At 48.9% G+C, this 17,862-nt stretch overlaps 1 protein-coding gene across 1 annotated transcript in view; it reads right to left on the bottom strand.

The window, feature by feature from the left end:
* Nucleotides 1-12,004, bottom strand: part of LOC144763252 (uncharacterized) — a 124,663-nt gene extending 112,659 nt beyond the window's left edge. The window contains exon 1 of the mRNA XM_078648690.1: nt 11,703-12,004. Within this exon, the coding sequence (XP_078504816.1) occupies nt 11,703-11,744 (42 nt within the window). The 5' untranslated portion in view covers nt 11,745-12,004. The remainder of the gene's footprint in view (nt 1-11,702) is intronic.
* Between the last annotated feature and the right edge of the window lie 5,858 nt (nt 12,005-17,862).

The raw sequence follows: 17,862 nt of genomic DNA, 5'->3' as shown, positions 1-17,862 counted from the left end.
TGGAAACACGCTGCACAACTACTCCCCCTGTTAAAAAACCTTCATCGAACCCAGACATTCTGGCTAGCTACCGACCAATCTCACTCCTACCGGCTGTGGCGAAGGTATGTGAGAAGGCAGTCTACAAACAGTGGTCTGCGTTTATCGAAACGTCTGGCGCTTTTCACCTGGCCCAGTCCGGCTTTACGGCCTCATACAGTACAGAGACGGCTCTGGTCGAGATGACGGAGGCTATTAGGGATTGCTGTGATGCTGGTGGCAGAGCGGCCCTGGTTTTACTGGACCTCTCTGCCGCATTTGATACGGTTCCTCATCGTCAGTTACTTGCCCGTCTGTCCAACATCGGAATTTCAGGCCTGGATGGGGACTGGATTGAATCCTTTCTGGTCAATAGAACACAGCAAGTGTGGCTACCACCTTTTTCGTCCACACCGAGAAGTATTACCACGGGTGTTCCACAGGGCTCAACATTGAGCCCTTTACTCTTTAATGTTTATGTGACACCACTGATCTATCTGGCGGAAGGGCTGGGTGCCAAAATTATAGCCTATGCTGATGACACCCAGCTGCTTTTTACATGGAAAAAAGATTAGGTATCCGTGGACTCAGCTAAAAACTGCCTGACTGAAGTTTTTTATTGGCTATCGCGGGCCCAACTTAAATGTAATGAGGATAAGTCCGAGGTCCTCCTCTACAGGTCCTTCCTGACGAATTTCAGGGATAACCTGTGGCCCGAGGGCTTCCCTATGCCAAAAACCATGGGTAGCCCAGTAAAAAACCTTGGGGTATGGTTTGTGAGGACCTCAGATTTCTAACTCAGATCAACAAACTGGCGGGAGTGTGCTTTGGCACACTGAAACTCCAATGGGCTACAGACCTTAGGGTGACTACACCCTTGGTGTGCTCAACCAACGTGGGGGAGTGAGCACAATCTCCAATCCTGATTGGGGAGTGCCTGCCATCTGCAAGACCTCGAGCACTGAAGAGAAGGCTTCACCTCGCCTTCCCCATCTGAGGGGTAAAGTTGGCAGAGGTGGGCACAACTTCTGCCCTGGCTAGTTTTTGCCGCCTGTCTTACCGCCGAAGAGGAGGGGAAACAGGAAGGGGGCCTGCTCCTGCTAGCAGGAGAGGCTGGGGGTCGCATTACAAAGGCTGCCAGTCCTTTGAAGCTCCCCTGTCACAGATGGCTCTTTCTAGCCTGAGGGAGGTGTGAACACCTCTGCCCAGGAAAGGCTTTGTTTCTGGGCTCAGGGAGTGAAGGATCCCACCCTAGGGGTCCAGAAACATGTTTCGTAGTGGCAGGCTGGTGTGTACCAGTCAAGGAACCCACCAGAGGCGAGTCGTTTTTCACGGCGCATCTCTAAGATGCCCTCTCTGTGCATTTTTCATTAAATCCCACACTGGCATCAGTGTGGGTTTAATCTGCTGAGAAGTTTGATACCAAACTTCTCAGTTTTCAGTGTAGCCATTGTGGTGCTGTGGAGTTTGGAATGACAAGCTCCCAGCACCATATACTCTTAATGGCAGCACTGCACTTACAATGTCTAAGAATGGACACTGTAGGGGTGCAGGGCTCATGCAACTGTACCCTCACCACTGGTATAGGACACCCAGCTAGAGGGGTGACTGATCTACACCAGGGCAGTGGGTTGCAGGCATGGCACACAGGGACGTGTGCCATGTCGACTCTTCACTTTGTTCTGCACCAAAACACGCAGCCTACAAAGGCAGTGTGTATGTGTGTAAAGGTACAGGGCCTCTAAGGGTGGCACAATAAGTGCTGAAGGCCTTAGAGATCGTGCATGGTCACAGTGCCCTGGGTACCTGTGGTACCATTTACCAGGGGCTGACCTGTGTCCAGAGATGCCAATTGGGTTAGGTTTGGGGAAAGAACACAGGCCCTGGTAACCTGATTGGCAGGGACCCAGGGCACATCAGTTCAAAGTGCATCAGTAGTATGGCAAAAAGTGGGTGGTGGGGGGGTTACTGCAACAAAAACTCACTTTCCTACACAGACCTGGTCTGTGAGTTAAAAGTGAGCTAAAGAACGATGATGGATTCAACCCAGAACTGTAACTGGAGGTGAGTGTGTGAAACATTTCAGTACTCCATCCATCATCTCTATGTGTTTGCTTTGTTCGCCCTTAGTTGGCAGGGTATGCCCAGACGTCGGTCCCTTGCTCACTTTGCTACTGGATTCAAGCTAGAATTGCCGATGAGGGGTGTAACCCCGAAACTGGTCCCAGGATGCGTGTTTCCGATCCAGAGAAGATCTGGCTTGGCAGTTCAGGCTGGACTGTTCCCATGAAGAACAGGGTCAAAACTGATTTGCAAATGGCTGGGTCTGAACTGGGGTGGCGAATTGAGCTAAAGATCGATGATGGATTCAACCCAAATCAGTGACTGGTTGTGAGTGTCTGAAAAGTTTCAGCACTCCGTCCATCATCTCCTTGTGTTTGCTTTGTAGACTAATGTGGAACAAAAGTGGGTGGTGATGGACGGAGCATCTGAACCAATCAAACACTCACACCCAGTCAATAGATCTGGGTTTAATCCATCACCGTTCTTATGACCACTCTGCCACCCCAGTTCAGACATGGCCATATGCAAATCAGTCTGACCCTGCGCCTCTTGGGAACAGTCCAGCCCGAACTGCCAAGCCATGCCTTCCCTAGGACCGGTTTCCAGCATTTCAGTCGTCTTCAGCCAGGCTTGCTTGCATCCAGTGGCAAAGTGAGCAAGGGACTCACGTCTGAGCATACCCTGCCACCTTATGGCGAACAAAGCGGTACAAAAGGGGGTGGCAGTTCAGGCTGGACTGATTCCCATGAGGCACAGGGTCAGACTGATTTGCATATGGCCATGTTTGAACTGGGGTGGCAGAGTGGGCTAAAGAACGGTGATGGATTAAACCCAGATCTGTTGACTGGGTGTGAGTGTTTGATTGGTTCAAATGCTCCGTCCATCACCACCCCCTTTTGTACCGCTTTGTTTGCCATAAGTTGGCAGCGTATGCTCAGACGTGAGTCCCCTGCTCACTTTGCCACTGGATTCAAGCAAGCCTGGCTAAAGACGGCTGAAATGCCAGAAACCGGTCCCAGGATGCTTGTTTCCGGGTCCAGGGAAGGCATGGCTTGGCAATTCGGGCTGGACTGTTCCCATGAGGCACAGGGTGAGGCTGATTTGCATATGGCCATGTCTGATCTGGGGTGGCAGAGTGGGCTAAAGAACGGTGATGGATTAAACCCAGATCTGTTGACTGGTTGTGAGTGTTTGATTGGTTTAGATGCTCCGTCCATCACCACCCCCTTTTGTACTACTTTGTAGACTAATGTAGCATTAGGCAGCTTGCACCCCAGGTAGTTTCGTAGTATCCTGGTTGGATCTACTAAAAAAGCATGGGAATCACAGGAGCATGCTTACAGGAATGCATTTATATGCATCCATACTGCGTGCACAAACCTAACTAGTTACTGCCACCACCGTTTGTATCACAGGAGTTGCGACACGTCATTATCCAAGAGAGACACACTATAGGAACAGAGATAAATGACAGCTATTTCATGTGACCTGCTATCTCAAAATGTTTGGAATACAAAAATCTGTCAATGAATACATAACTAACCAACAGCATGGAAGCTTTCCACGAAGGGTTGAGAGTGACATCATGGATGAAAGCAGAGATTAAACTGCCTACGTCACTCTATAACCAGACAGAAAATCCTCTTCTCAAGTTTGCCTATATAGAATTTATATTGTGGGCAGCTTCCTCCTTTCTTCATTAACCGGCGAGACAACCATAATTAATATGTTTTTTTAATTGGTGGAAGACATATATGGTGCTTGTGGCAGCCCTTTCAGACTTCCCCTTAGGTTCTGACAACATGAGGAAGACCATGAATGTCTTGTTACTTACCTGTAATCTTCATTACTCCGATTAGGGTCCTCCCCGTCCCAGTCCTTACTACGTGAGGCAGTCCTGCCTCCACCCAGCCAATCAAAATGCCAGAAATCAAAAGCTTACATAAGCCCCTCCCACTTACCGCCAGGCCTGTTATCAACAAGACTCCGACACAAACACTGCGGGAGGGAGGGAAGAGGACTGGGACGGGGAGGACCCTAATCGGGGCAATGAAGATTACAGGTAAATAATAAGACATTACCTCCTCATGGGTCCTCCCCGTACCAATCCTTACTATGTGAGGAACTCACAAGCAGAGAACCAAGAAAAAACGCAGGACACCAGGCATCCATTTAAAAGTACAAAACTTTAATCAATAAATGATCAATGAACAGCAGCGTTCAAGACGGCAACAGAAAAGTTGTCAGCAGAGCCATGTAAAACATCAAACCAATAATGTCGCACAAATGTGTGATGGGACTGTGCCAGACACAGAACGCATTGAATGACCCTGCACCTGAGATGGAGGAGGTAGATCCATAGACTTATTGGCAGACCACCAAACATACCCACCGACTGATCGTAGAAGTGGAAACCTTCTTCCCCATAGCCACTCCCCCACAGGAGACAAACAGGGCAGGAGAATTCCGAAACTCCAGCGAACGTTAGAGGTAAATCTCGAGAGCCCTACAAACATCCAAGGAAGGGGGAACAGGGGGATCACCCTCAGCAGGCAAATCAGGAAGTATTACATCCTGCTGCAAATGAAAACTGGAAGAAACCTCAGGCAGAAAAGCCAGATCAAGCTGCAAGATAACCAGATCCTGCAGGAACTGCAAATAAGGAAACAAAATGAGTAAGGCACCCAACTCACCCAACCGGCGAGCGGAGGTGATGGCCAGCAAAAAAGCTACCTTAGCGGACAACCACAACAAATCTGCCTCCATCAAAGCCTCAAAAGGGGGCAACTGCAGACCCTGCAAAATAGTAGGCAAATCCCAAGAAAGCACAAGCACAGGAGAGACCGGCCGACGAAGCTGAAAGCTCCAAAGAAGCTGACTCACCAAAAGAGCAACAGCCTACAAAGAGGCCCCAGGATCCCAACAAGCACAAACCGCCGCCCACTGAGCAGACAAAGTGGAAGGGGAAAGACACTTTAAGAACCCATCCATGAGAAAATCCAAAATAGAAGCAGGACCCCCTAGCACAGGATCCACCCCATGGGAAAAATGAAAAGAGACAAAGGAGCCCCAATGACGACCATAGCACTTAAGGGTCGAAGGACGACGTGACAACTGGATGTCACAAGCCACCACAGAGGAACAGCCCAGAGATTCCAAGGTCAACCGCTCAAGAGCCAAGCCATCAGCTGCAAACGACGAAGACAAGACAGAGACAGGAGCAGAAACTGAAGAGGAGCTGGAACCAAAGGAAGCCGGATACACGGACCCTCCGCCAGCCACAACAGGAAAGAAAACCAAAGGCGTTGAGGCCAGAAAGGAGCAATCAGTAGGACCGAAACTCTCTCTCCCCTGAATCTTCTTCAGCACCCTCGGGAGGAGGGGAATGGGAGGGTAAGCATACAGAAGGCCCGAAGGCCATGGAATCGAAAGAGCATTCACCACCCAAGCCTGAGGACACATCACCTCCAAATAAAACCGGGGGAGAAGAGTGTTGTGAGGAGAGGCAAAGAGATCAATCCAGGGAGTCCCCAACCAAAGACAAAGGGACTGGAACAGAGGAAGAGAGAGATGGTACAGAACAGAGGATGGAAGACTGCGGCTCAGAGCATCCGCATGAAAATTTAACTGTCCCAGAATGTACGTTGCCCTCAAGGCCAACAGCTGAGATTCCGCCCATGCACAAATCATGGAGGCCAACAGGTTAAAAGAACCACACCTGGTCCCCCCCTGATGGTTCAAGTAACAATGACCTGATTGTCGGTACGAACCAACAGAGGAACCTGAAAGAACTGCACCGCCTCCCAGTCGGCCACCAACTCGCATCAGTTCGAGGAGCGGGCGCTGTCCCCCAGAGACCTCCGACCCTTGACTTCCAAGGACCCCAACGTGGCTCCCAAACCCAAAAGACTGGCATCTGTCGTCAACAAAAGGGGAGGAGGAAGACAAATCCACACCCCCTTCTCCAGATTGGTAGTGCAAAGCCACCAGTCCAAGTCCCGAACCGGAGCAGGAGACAGAGGAACCAGAGTCTCGTAATCTGCCTGGGAGGAGACCCACCGAGCCAACATATGAGTCACCAAGGGCTTGAGATGGAGACGAGTCCAAGGAACCACAGCAATGGTGGTAGACATCAATCCCTGGACCCGCAACCAAACACGAGCCGGGGCAGCTGAACGACTCAACAGATCCCGCAAAAGAGTCTGCAGGGAAAGTATCCGAACAGGAGGAAAAAACACTGCCCCCGGAGAGGTATCGAACAGACCCCCGATGAACTGAAGTCTTTGAACAGGGTCCAGATGAGACTTGGCCAGATTCACCTTCTAACCTTCAGGAGACAACTCAAGACCTGGCTGTTCGACCAGTAGCAACAGCACCCCCTTCCTCCCTACCCCTCAGCGCCTTGAAACCCTTGCGGGTATGTAGTGCACTTTACAAATTATATGATTGATTGATTGACCTTGAACCCCAGATCCTGGAACAGGGTCAACGGAGCCTCCACCCCCAGAAGAGCCTTAGGAAAAGATAAAGCAGAGATCAAACAATCATCAATATAGGGAAACACAGAGAAACCCCGATGCTGCAAAACCCCCACAGCAGGAGCCAATACCTTGGTAAAAGTCCTGGGAGCAGTGGGCAGGCCGAACGACAGAACCTGAAACTGGAAAGGCTTCCCTCGGACCACAAACCTCAGGAACCGCTGACTGGCAGGATGGACTGGAACGTGAAAATAGGCGTCTTCCAAGTCCAGAGAAGCCAAAAAAATTGCCCTCCTGTATGAGGGGAATGACGGACTGTAACATGACCATCCGAAAATGATCCAACCGCACCAACCTGTTCAGGGAACGGAGATTCAGTATTGGGCAGAAGGAACCATCTGGCTTTGGCACCAGAAACAGATGGGAATAGAACCCCAGGCCCCCTTCCTCTACTGGAACTGGCACTATCGCCCCCTTCTCCAACAACATGGCGATGTTGGACAACATGGCAGACCACCGCACGGAATCTCATGATAACAGTATAACCAGAAAACAATCCCTGAAAGGGAATATGGTAACTCCAACTGATGACAGACAAGACCCACTGGTCAGAAACCTTAGCTGATCAACAGTCCTGAAACAAACGAAGTCGAGCCCAACAATGGCATAGCCAATTCTGTCCCGCACCAGAGGGATTCTGCTGCCGCTGAGGCCGGGACTTAAAATGGAACACAGCCCCGACCACGGGCCTGACCACGAAAGGGCTGAGAAGACAAAGCCCCCTGAAAACCCTGCTTATGGAAAAAGGACTTTTCTTAGGTGCAGGCTGAAAAGGTTTCAACAACTTCTTTTCCTCCACAGAGAGCTGCACCATCGCATTCAAACCGCCCCCAAAGAGACAAGGACCCTTAAAAGGCAGCTTATGGACCAAGGCCTTCTGCGCAGCCTCAAGATGCCAAGGTTTTGTCTAGAGAGACCTCCTACCAGCCACCACCACCCAGCAGTCCAGGGGAAGGCCCACAAGGAATCAAAAGTCACATAGGAGAGGAATTGCGCCAAGTCCTCCATTTGAGCCAACACAGGAGTAGGGTCCCCCTCATCCTGTAGACAGTCAAACAATTTCTCAAAATCCTTCAGCAGGACCTGCGAGACATAGGCGCATAAGTGCTAGCACGAACCCCAAAGTGAGAAGCGGCGTAAGAACGTTTGAGAGCAAACTCCACCTTACACTCCACCGGATCGGTCAGGGAAGCCTCCTCCGAGGACAAAGAATAAGAGAACGCGGAAGCCATAGATGACAAAAGAGAATTTTCTGCAAAAGTCAAACACGTCCCTATAGAGAATTAACCTTCGGAATCACAGGAAACTGGGAGTCAAATTCCGCCAGGCGATATAGCTTCCTGGGAAAGTGCAGAATACTCTGTTTATCCACCTCAATCCACTCTTTAGTCATAATATCCTTCAGGATATCATGGAAAGGAAGGTCATCCACCACAGAGGAACTATACTGTGTGTAAACCCCCCTCATCAGCCATGGACTTAGGGTCAAAACCGATCACCTCCTGTTAGACCTGTCTGCCTGTGGGTAGTCCCTCCAATGTATTATTTATTTTGTCCCCTTTTTGCCCCTCATACCTTTCTACTCTTTTTGTGTCCACTAGTTTTACGGTGTCGGCCAAGGGGTTAGATGCTCTTTTGCCCTCATAGTTTTTCACCTCAGGCCTAGGTGCCCTTTTCTGACTGGAAAAGATGGGACCCACAAAATGGTCGCCATCAACTGCCACAACTGTCACACCTGAGATCTCACCTATAGGACAGAATAGGGCATTCCAGAACCTTCTGGCCCTTTCTGGACCTCTGAGGGTCAGCCTATATAAGGCAGAATGCTGGGCAGCCATCTTGTCTTGCCAGAGAGAGAGTCAGCTGGAGGACAGGCTGAAGCATAAGGTGGGGGTAGGATAGCCAAAGGGTTGACCTCCCAGTCTAGGGACGCTTCCTTATTGATTCACCACCCTTCCTCCCTTGTGGTTTCTTGACCTAACCCCGCTGCTTGGGAATCCTGGAGCTCCTGGGCGCCTGACCAACCCCTAGCCTAGAAGTAAGGGTTATGAATGGTTGAGGGTGACTGTATTGCTGAGGAGCACAGTCCATTGTCCAGTGGGTAGCCTCAGTGAGACTCTAGCAGTGTTTTGCCGAGCAGAAGGAAGGGTTAATGCGGAGGGATCGTTGATTGAGACCCCCTCGATTGGCTCCTTAAATGGACTGAGGACGTAGTTGCCTTTGATTTCCCTCTGCAATTTACCCAAGCAGAGTTTCCCCCCTCATACCTGTGGTGTCAGGCTGCTGGTGTGGATAGCGGCTCACCAAAGGGGATAAGGCAGGAACTGTCTGGTAGGGGGCGGAGATCGTCGGTAGCGTGAACGAACAGGAGAGGCGATCTCATCCTTCCCAGGGCCAGTGTGAGATAGGCAGAGGCTTTGCCTGAGGAAAGCATTCCCCTGAGCGGCGCAGATCTGGTGCGGCAGCTGCCGGTCCTGGAGTGGACGGAGCAGAGAAAGAAGAGCCGTCGTAGCTGAGCGGGCTTGGGTGTGGAGCCACTACACTCCCGCGCATGCCTGGTTGGGCCGATTGTCCTTGAGAGGCGGAGTTGGCTGGAAAAGAAAACACAGGCGGGAGGCTAGATTCGGCTCTCGTCAGCCGGTGTGGCCCTTCGCCCCGCACCAGCTCTGGTATCGAGTGGCTGGTCGGGCAGGAGAGGCGGATCGAGCAGCCAGAGGTTACCGGCTGAGACTTCTGTCGTGGTCTCCCTTTCCGCTCAGCGATCTGAGACTTTGGCCTAGTGGGACTAACTGACAAGTAAGGAGTGCGTGGTGGGGGAAGACTAAAACCCAGAGTTCTACCGCCAAGAGGGACTGAGGAGCGGTTCCTCCCAGAAGGTCTCATTGTGCGGGGAAATTCAGTCATTGTGCCCTTGAGATTTCCCCAGGTAACCTGTTCGCTCCCCATGCTGATTCCTAGAAGTTGGTAACTGATGAGATGAAGTAATCCTTTTGGTTTCAGGTTCAGAGGAGAGCGGACACAGAACAGTGATCTGGGGGTAGTTCTATCTGTCAAAGTATTGCTAAAAGTACCTTCTGTCAGAGAAAAGTGTAAAGACCTCATAATAGTTACGGGTGCATAGGATATTCTAGGATAATCACTGTTATCCTTTTCTAGCTGCATTATATTGTTAGAAAGGAGGGGTGAAACTAGTACTGTATCTTGATGTAAATGTACCGAGAAGAATAAGTTGGAATTGTTAAATGTGACCCAACACTCAAGGTGAAAACGATTAAGGAGAAATACTGGTGTAAAGGAGACAGAGTAAAACAAATCTATTTTTATAAATCAATTCATATTTTTCCAAGACATTGGTGTAGCGTCATTTTTTAGTGGAATTGCTTTGAGTTACTGCTGGGTGGTATGCAATCTTTACATATGTGCCTCTGATAGTTGACTGTCTTACCCTAGGCCAGGTTACCCTAGGTGACCTGACAACTCTAGGTCCAACACCTCCCAAATATGGACATGCACATCCAAAAAAAACTTGCCCTGGACGTACTTTCTCTCAGGGGAATTGTCCATGTCCTTCTCATCATCCTTAGCCCTCTTCGCCGCAGGCTCCAGCAGCGAAGACTGGACACCTGAATTTATCAACTCTTGCAAATCAGCCCTAGAAATCTGCAAAACACCATCCTCCTGTAGATCCAGGACATTATGTTGCTTGGAAACTGCCTTACCAGGCACAGGTGAAGAAGCCCCTCACTCATGGTGGGCAAAACTGGAGTAAACCAAACAGGAACTCACCACACAACAAAAGAAAGTTCCCAGCAACCTCCAATAAATATTGCCCCTAAACACCAAGTCTTGCAAAGTGAGACTGGAGAATAAAAATAAAAAAGGGCAGCCCTGTAGTCTCCACCCACAGCCACATAATGAAGAACATGGCCGTAGGGGCCGGACGCTGCATAAAGCGCCAGCGCTGGAACGACCCGAGGCCAGGGCACCAGGAGAGCTCCCTGCCCCTGACCAGCACATGAGCGGAAAGCAACCTGACCCCATAACAGGAGTGCGGCCAACCGGCAGACCGAAGCAGCTGCGCCATGAGAAATTAAAGCAAAATGACACAATCACATTTAAAAATGCAAAACAAACACTCACAGCACCGTGAAACCAGCAAAAGAAACTGGGGCACCAGCGTTCCGACCCCCATGGGAGCAGAAAAAAACAGGCATGGCGGTGGGTGGGAGGGGCTTATGTAAGCTTTTGAATTCTGGCGGTTTGATTGGCTGGGTGGAGGCAGGACTGCCTCACGTAGTAAGGACTGGAAGGAGGAGGACCCATGAGGGGGTAATGAAAGGTACAGCCAATGCGAAGAGACATAGCCGAGTACCATCAATTTAGTTGAACAGTGGTGCGAAGTCACAAAAGTTGATAAAATTCTGCCGGATTTATAATGGCAGACATCAGGAACAAAAAAAAATATATATATATGGATCTTGGACGCACACACACTTATTTGAGAACGTAAAACGGCATTTTACACATTTCATAATTAATTAAAGGGTCTCCCTCACCCTTTTCTGAGGCTTTCTAAAAGGTCATTTTCTGCAAACATCCATAAAAGCTGTTTAACGGTAGGGATTACCAATACTTAATGGAGGGTCCAGTGCTTAATTCGTGCCAGTCTTTGACGGTGCTTGGCACCGGCAGGGATTTTCTTTTTAACACTGGCCCACAATTATCACAGTTCACCACACGGTGGCGATGTCTGCTGTTTAGCCAACGGAGCACACTTTAATAAAACTTTACAGTGCTAGAATGTCCAGGCCCTTTTTTATAGCTACGCGTGACCAGGATTAGTCCAAACCGTCACTTATGGAGAGGGAGGAAGATGGTTAATAGGTACGCTGGAACAGCCATTTGAAAACGGTGGCAGGGCCTGGTGTGGGGAAGCTGCTTTGGCCTCTCGAGAATTATGTGGGCCCCTGGCACTTGTTTTTTTTTAACAGGTTAAGCATTGGGTGTTTTTTATGATCAGATGAGCTGTAGTGGCTGTCCACTTGTACACATGGGTCTAAGAACCAACAGGCCATCACTCACCTCCTCCGAATCCGGTTGGGACATCCCCCTTCTGATTTTCATAGTATTTTTCCAGGTGAATGCACAACTTCTGAGCTGTGATTGGTTGGAAGACGAGGGCCCAGGAGCAAACACACCTCTCCTTATGGACCTTCCGATGCAGGTGCCACCCAAGCACACAGCTCGTTTTTAATAATATTACTACAAACAAAACAGCTCAGACAGCCGGTGTCTTTTGCATCCATGGGATTACAATTCAGCTTTGCCATATACTGAGCAGGCTAAGGAGACACTACTTCCTAGCATTGAACAGAGAGAAATGCATTGAGCAAGCTCGAAAGTTGTACGCTATTCACAAGCACATCCTCTCATGCGATAGCTCCCTCCACTGGTTGATGCATGTATTGTTACACATTTCGTTGAACTTGAACACTGACTGTTCACTGGGGATGAGAATGCCAGCGCGCGTGGTAAGCTTCCTAAATCTGATCATGACCAGTGTCTGCTCTCCGCACATGCGTCAATTATTTTGTTTTTCGTGTCTAGCGTTTGAGATGTGCTCTGACATGACTGCGGGACGTTCGTGGACTCTCGTGCGAGACCAACCGGAGTCTTCCGACCACGTCATTACTCATACAAAGGGCTCAATATGACTTTGGTCACACTGATAGGAGTTCGATTTTGGACGGTTCCTTACAATTGTGGCGCACTAGCGTTCCGTTCGTCTTTTGATGATCACCATGCGCCTCTCAATACATGGTCCCAGTTCCATGTGTGAGTGGTTCATCCAGTTCAGTAATTGTCTGAATTATTATTAATACAATCCCCACACACTACCCCATATCCATTACAAAATAAAACTTTATTTTGATATTTTTAAATCTATTTGCATACAATATTTTAAAAAAGATTGAAAACTATAATTTTAACTCTATTACATAATTAATACTCGGGTAACACAGTGATACCCGAATATTAATATACTTCCCCACCCATCACCCCATATCTCTTACATTACGCTCCGACAGCTGCATTTACATATTATTAATATATATATATATATATATATATATATATATATATATATATATATATATATATATATATATATATATATATATATATATAACCAACAAGTTGCCTCCAAAGATGAAGCCACTCCCAGCGTGTAACCTCCGTTTATTTCAAGGATTGCACAAGCCAAGCAAATGAACACAAATGTCAGCCAAACGCGTTTCGGGCGTGAAGCGCCCTTGATCACTGGCAAGGTAACAACAGCAGAGCAGTCTTGTGAGCACAATGTTTAGCGGTCTGCCCGGCCGCGATGAAGCCCTACTGCGTAAACATGCAGGACCTCAGTGCAGGATACCAAGAAGCACGTGAGTGACAGCGTGTCCACTTCAAGGAGGGTGACATTCCATGCAAGCCGGGCTGCAGTGCACATACCCACTTGGGGAAGATTAACATTTTGGGGAATAACGGCGCCCATTCATGGTTTTCTTTAAAGAGCAGACTTCAAGAACCACAATTCTCTCAGGCACACGCCCACATGGGCGGGATATTTAATTGTGCTCACAAGACTGCTCTGCTGTTGTTACCTTGCCAGTGATCAAGGGCGCTTCACGCCCGAAACGCGTTTGGCTGACATTTGTGTTCATTTGCCTGGCTTGTGCAATCCTTGAAATAAACGGAGTTTACACGCTGGGAGTGGCTTCATCTTTGGAGGCAACTTGTTGGTTTAATGTTTAGCGGTCTGCCCGGCCGCGATGAAGCCCCACTGCGTAAGCATGCAGGACCTCCGTGCAGGATACCAAGAAGCACGTGAGTGACAGCGTGTCCACTTCAAGGAGGGTGACATTCCATGCAAGCCGGGCTGCAGTGCACATACCCACTTGGGGAAGATTAACATTTTGGGGAATAACGGCGCCCATTCATGGTTTTCTTTAAAGAGCGGACTTCAAGAACCACAATTCTCTCAGGCACACGCCCACATGGGCGGGATATTTAATTGTGCTCACAAGACTGCTCTGCTGTTGTTACCTTGCCAGTGATCAAGGGCGCTTCACGCCCGAAACGCGTTTGGCTGACATTTGTGTTCATTTGCCTGGCTTGTGCAATCCTTGAAATAAACGGAGTTTACACGCTGGGAGTGGCTTCATCTTTGGAGGCAACTTGTTGGTTTAATATATATATACATATATATATATATATATATATATATATATATATATATATATATATATATTACCTACTGGCGGTCGCCAGTAGGTATATATAGTTAGGATTTTTTCCCTATGGGATTTTTGAAAATTCTATGTCTAATAACTTTGGCGTTTGTGGACGGAATTGGCTGAAATTTTCAGGAAAATGGCACATTTTGTTTCTGAGCAGCCCTTGAAAATTTGGGGGGGGTTCGTCAAGGGGGGGCCGAGAAAAAAGGGGGGTCCCAAAACGTGTTTTTAACATTGAGTTTTCCATAGGGCGGTTGGCCTCACTTTTAGCCCGAACGGCTGAATGGATTTGCACGAAACTTGGCAAAATTGTAGGGACTGGTAGCCCGATGTGCCTTTTGTAGGTCTCAATATATGTGCTACAGTGGATTTTGAGAAATTAACGTTTAAAAAAAGATATATATCTGTAACAGCGGACCGGGCAGCGCTCCAGTACGCGTACTTTTCACGCAACGGAGCTTTGTGAAGCGAAGCTGATTGGTTCTCCGGCGTCTGTAAACATTCCAAACAGTCCGTAGCGGCCGCCATCTTGTCTCTCGGTAGGATCGAGAGACAAGAGGAGGCCAAAGCGAAGGGGCAAATGACCATAAGGGGGCATAGTAGATTCTCGCTGACCCCCTAGGTTTGATGTGGAGGTTTTAAAAGGGCCCCGCGGGGCAAAAAAAAAAATAATAATAATAATCGAACGGCTGAATGGATTTGCACGAAACTTGGCAAAATTGTAGGGACTGGTAGCCCGATGTGCCTTTGCTAGGTCTCAATATATGTGCTCCAGTGGATTTTGAGAAATTAACGTTCAAAAAAAGATATATATCTGTAACAGCGCTCCGCTTCGCGTAACGGAGGTTTGCGAAGCTGATTGGTTCTCCGGCGTCTGTAAACATTGCAAACAGTCCGTAGCGGCCGCCATCTTGTCTCTCGGTAGGATCGAGAGACAAGAGGAGGCCAAAGCGAAGGGGCAAATGACCATAAGGGGGCATAGTAGATCCTCCTTGACCTCTTAGGTTTGATGTGGAGGTTTTAAAAGGGCCCCGCGGGGCAAAAAAAAAATAATAATAATAATCGAACGGCTGAATGGATTTGCACGAAACTTGGCAAAATTGTAGGGACTGGTAGCTCGATGTGCCTTTGCTAGGTCTCAATATATGTGCTTCAGTGGATTTTGAGAAATTAACGTTCAAAAACAAGATATATATCTGTAACAGCGCTCCGTTTCGTGGAGATAAAATTATATCTGTATTACCTAGCTGTTGCTAACACCAGTTAGCGACGGCTAGTAGGAGATAGCGACCATCTTGGGCCCCACTTTGCATGTGAGTGATATTTATCACTAATGACATGCAAAGTGGGCATGCCAAGATGTTAGCGACTGGAAACAGTCGCTAACATCGCTATCTCCTATTATCAACTTTTGGAAATATTCGAGATAAGCGCGAATATCTCCAAAAGCTAGCACCTGCCCTGAGTAGTTCTTAGCCATGTTATCCAATGGGAGGTGGATAACATGGCTAAGAGCATTAGCTCGGTAATGCATGAATATCGCTGAGTTTTCAGCGATATTAATGCATTGCGGTCGTTTATTATCGTATTTGCGATAAACCTTGATAATAGCAAGGTTTATCTGCGATAATTTCTGACGATGCTTAGCGGTAAAAAAATCGTTGCTAAGCATCGTTAGGGATAAATATCGCTTAACTTTGGTAATATGCCCCAACGTCTGTTAACGTTCGATTCGAAGGAAATCAGGAAGTGTTGAAAAACATTGTCTGCGCCATCTTGTCTTTTTTCAAATGCCACACTTTTGTCGTGCACGGCAGCCATTTTAGATGCCTTGACCAGACCCACTCTGTGCACGCTGTCGATCCTTAGCATGGCTCCCCACCCTCGCAAGCATCTCCCCCAGGCAGTGGTCACCCCCGCTCTCTGTCTTATGCATGGGTAATAAACCTCCCCCCATCTGCGCTGCTCTTCCCTGAGAATCACACCCTGTGCCTGCCCGACACCTCCCTTTCGCCCTATTCACTACCGCACCCTCTGACACTCCTTTTCCTCTGTGTCCGATTGTCCAGGCTGGTCCTACGGTATCAGCTAGCCCTGCAGATGTAGTTTATGGCCCCAGCTGTAAAAAATCACCCCTCTTCAAAGGAGTTATAGTAGATCAAGGCCCACACTCGATGAGATCCGTCACAGCAGAAGCGTTGCTATTATCTGAAAACCATCCTGTATTGTGATTGGGGAGGGGACCGAGCCTGAAGCGGAAGATTCCAGGGATGACTCTTTGTACATCAAAGTTTTTACAATTATGTGTCACATTAAAAATATATAGCACTCCGACAAAGTAGTAAGATTATAAAACTTTAATAATTTATAAATATATACAAGAAAACAAAAATAGTAATAACATATAAACATTTTTAGGGAAAAACAACGAAGTAGCGGTCGGCTGTGCGAATAGTCCCAACGCAGCACAACGTCCAGATTTCCGGCGTGGGGCGTCGCGGGGGGTGGGTCATCAGTAGCAAACTGTTGTGCGAATAGTTCCAAGGCAGCAGAACGATGGCACCAAGGTGATGTCCAGTAAGTGTCCGCACTGGTTTTGGTATCCTACAATGCTGCTCCGAATAACGGCGTGGGGCGCCCCGGGGGAGGCGGCGTGAACGGGCCTCTCCAGGTGGAGTGTCATCTGTTGTAGTGGGGCGCCCCTTTACCGTTTCAGTTGCCATTCCGTCCGTTTTTGGTCCACTGTGTCAAAAGCCGCAATTCAGCTGAGTTGCACCCACTCTTGCGGTGCAGCGATAGGCGGCTGTCACAGGACTCTCAAAATGGCGGTAGGCTCTTTCCTTTTTGGGCCTGGTCCACTGAAATGGCCCTGGGACACCTTGGAAATCGGACGCTTGTCTGCTAGGTCTTGGACCCCATTCTCGAAAGCGTCCCCTCCGCCTTGAGAATTCATCAAAAGTTTTGGGGGCCCCCGACTCCTGTAGGCTTCTGGTGGGGAGCGGTTGCCATGATTGCTCGCGGAATGACCACGACGGAGCTACGAGATGGTGGTGCTCTCATGCTGACGCCAGCTTCAGTCTGAAACATCCAGAAACAAGGTGGGGCTTTCATCGTTTGGGAAAAAAAAATAGTTTTCATCCAATGAAAAGTGTTGTTTTTAGGTCATATGATCGAGCCTTCCATCATTAGGAAACCAAAAGTAAAATGAACCAATGAAAAGTTTTATAAACAAGTCACATGACCTGTTATGCGGCATAGGGTATAAAATGCGGAGAAAATACGTTGGCACGTGAGGCGGCGTCAGTAGCGGACCGATGTGCGAATAGGCCGAAGGCAATACAACGCGCCAAGATCCGGATGGCACCGAGGTGGTGTCCAGCAAGTTGCAGCACTGGTGTGGCCATCCTACAATGCTGAAAGTCGGCGTGGGGCGCCCCGTTGGCCTGTGAGTTTGCGTCAGTAGCGGACCGATGTGCGAATAGGCCGAAGGCAGCACAACGCGCCAAGATCCGGATGGCACCGAGGTGGTGTCTAGTAAGTTGCCGCACTGGTGTGGCCATCCTACAATGTTGAAAGTCGGCGTGGGGCGCCCCGTTGGCCTGTGAGATGGCGGCAGTAGCGGACCGATGTGCGAATGGGGCCAAAGGCAGCGCAACAATATTTTCGGAATAGAAGACACCACAAGGCGCTGAGATGCCAAGATCCGGATGGCACCGAGGTGGTGTCTAGCAAGTTGTGGCACTGGTGTGGCCATCCTACAATGGTAAAAGTCGGCGTGGGGCGCCCTGTTGGCCTGTGAGATGGTGTCAGTAGCGGACTGATGTGCGAATGGGGCCAAAGGCAGCGCAACAATATTTTCTGACTGACACCACAAGGCGCTGAGATGCCAAGATCCGGATGGCACCGAGGTGATGTCTAAGTTGCGGACCGATGTGCGAATGGGGCCAAAG

The sequence above is a fragment of the Lissotriton helveticus genome, chromosome 6 (assembly GCF_964261635.1).
Source record: "Lissotriton helveticus chromosome 6, aLisHel1.1, whole genome shotgun sequence".
NCBI lineage: Eukaryota > Metazoa > Chordata > Amphibia > Caudata > Salamandridae > Lissotriton > Lissotriton helveticus.
This window is presented reverse-complemented; position numbering and strand designations above follow the sequence as displayed.